General features: G+C 42.8%; 1 protein-coding gene across 8 annotated transcripts in view; it reads left to right on the top strand.

The window, feature by feature from the left end:
* The window catches only part of baiap2b (BAR/IMD domain containing adaptor protein 2b), a 67,792-nt gene that overhangs the window by 50,071 nt on the left and 15,710 nt on the right, over nucleotides 1–2,011 (top strand). For all 8 annotated transcript variants that reach the window (XM_014024345.1, XM_014024346.1, XM_014024349.1 and 5 more), the window contains one exon: nucleotides 1,257–1,409. In XM_014024345.1, coding sequence (XP_013879799.1) covers nucleotides 1,257–1,409 — 153 coding nt within the window. The remainder of the gene's footprint in view (nucleotides 1–1,256; nucleotides 1,410–2,011) is intronic.

The raw sequence follows: 2,011 nt of genomic DNA on the forward strand, positions 1-2,011 counted from the left end.
GAGGGGAGGCTAGACCTTCCAAATCCACAGCCTCTTTTTTTCCGGTCTTCCCGGTCTACCAAGGACCCGGCCCRCCGAGACCGGGGAGTCTGGGTCCTCCGAAGGACCCGTCCTGCCGTTTTTGACACAGCATTAGTCTCAGGATGATGGCGTCACAAGAGCTAAGCACAAGCATCTAAGGCTGTGTTCCATTCTGAAAAATTTAAATCTAAACTTTAATGTTTAACTATGAAATTTAAGATTTAACTTTTACATTTAAGATTTATACATWAAGATTTGTGATTGAATATTACATTGTCTAACATTTAAATTGAACATTTAGCAAAAACGGATAAATGTAAGAACAGTGACAACAAAATGTTGGTGGAAAAGTTTTCAATAGGATTTAACACCCAGAGAGTGAGCTAAATAATGAAAATGTGCTTATAACATTTATGTTTTAGACTAAACATTTAAAACTAGAGATCTAAAGTTTCCATACTGAGACTCGTGTCATGAGATCACAAACATCAGGATAATTTATTTATTTAGTTTTTAGAATCAAGCACCTGTTCTTTCATCTCCTCCTCCTAATGTGTAAAAATGTGCTGTAATATAATTAGACAGTCGCTCAGACTCTTGTGTTTGGATAAAAATGGAAATGAGGCGGAGATGTTTTCTAATGAGTGTTTGAATTAGCTTTTATTATTCTGTAATTAGCACCTCTGGTGTTGCTGCAAGTGTGACGAAGACGATTCTGGTGCCTCGTCAATGACTTGAGTCCCTCTATAGCTTCTTCTCCTGCCTCCATCAGTTATTTATTTATTTATTTTATTTTATTTTTATTTATTTTTTTCCCATCCTGGCCTCCTTCAGCYGTTAGTCGGAGCAGCCAGACATGCATGACGCTGCGTGGGCTGCTGACTGTCTCTGTGAACGAGTGAGGCGCGGCCGAGAACACCTCACTCTGTCTGACACTTCGAGGATGCTGCTTCACTTTATCTGACACCATGAGATCCTTCAAACGCTCTCACTTATATAAGTGAAGGAAGGTCCTGCTTTTACCTTTGTGTGCTCGGAGGTGATGTCAGATGTGGACGAGCCGTTCTTGTTTAGGGGGGAAGATGTTGGCTTCTCTGACGTACCAACCAAAAGTGTCAAAATCCAAATCGTATTTTTATTAACTATCTTGTAATGTTTCAGCTTTGAATTCTGCAACGTTTCAGTTTCAGAGCACGTGAGAAAGCTGACGCCGTGTTCGTGTCCTCTCTCCGCAGTACGTGGAGGCAATCAGCAACAAGCAGGGCGAGCTGGACAGCTACATCGCCGAGGGCTACAAGAACGCTCTGTCCGAGGAGAGGAGGAGGTACTGCTTCCTGGTGGACCGTCAGTGCGCCGTGGCCAAGAACAGCAACGCCTACCACAGCAAGGTGAGAGCAAATCACTTCCTGTTAGCTTAGATCGCATGGAGGCCACTTTCCCCTCAGCTCCAGACTCACCAGACYGGACCGGACCAGCGTCCTGCAGAATCACAGTCCATTTTTAAAGGGGCAATATCATGTAAAATCAACTTTTTTGAGTTTTATATCATGTTATAATGTTATACTCTCATAAAAAAAACATGCCCAAAGCCTTGCTTTGACTCATTCNAAATTAAACTTTTAGTTGCAGCCAGAGTCCAAGCTTCACTTCAAATTGTAAGACCACAAGTACCATTTCAGCAGTGTTAGAAGTGTTAGATGTCATCATCCTGTGACAACAGCAACTACTAATGCTACTAATGCTGCTAGCACCGTTAATGCTGCTGAAGATGGCATTTAAAATTTTTTATTGAGCATGGATGGATCGTGTGGTTCGGCAGTTTGAAGTGGAGCTCAAACACTGGCGGCAACTGCAAGTTTGTCTTTTACGGAAGAGTTAGCAGTGTTAGCAGCGTTAGCAGAGTTAGCGGTTGTTTTAGGCTGTGTCCAAAATGGCAGGACGGGTCCTCCGAAGGTCGAATTTGTCGGCTGCATAAGTCACAGCACCGCGA

Source organism: Austrofundulus limnaeus, unplaced genomic scaffold (assembly GCF_001266775.1).
Source record: "Austrofundulus limnaeus strain Quisiro unplaced genomic scaffold, Austrofundulus_limnaeus-1.0 Scaffold419, whole genome shotgun sequence".
Classification (NCBI taxonomy): domain Eukaryota; kingdom Metazoa; phylum Chordata; class Actinopteri; order Cyprinodontiformes; family Rivulidae; genus Austrofundulus; species Austrofundulus limnaeus.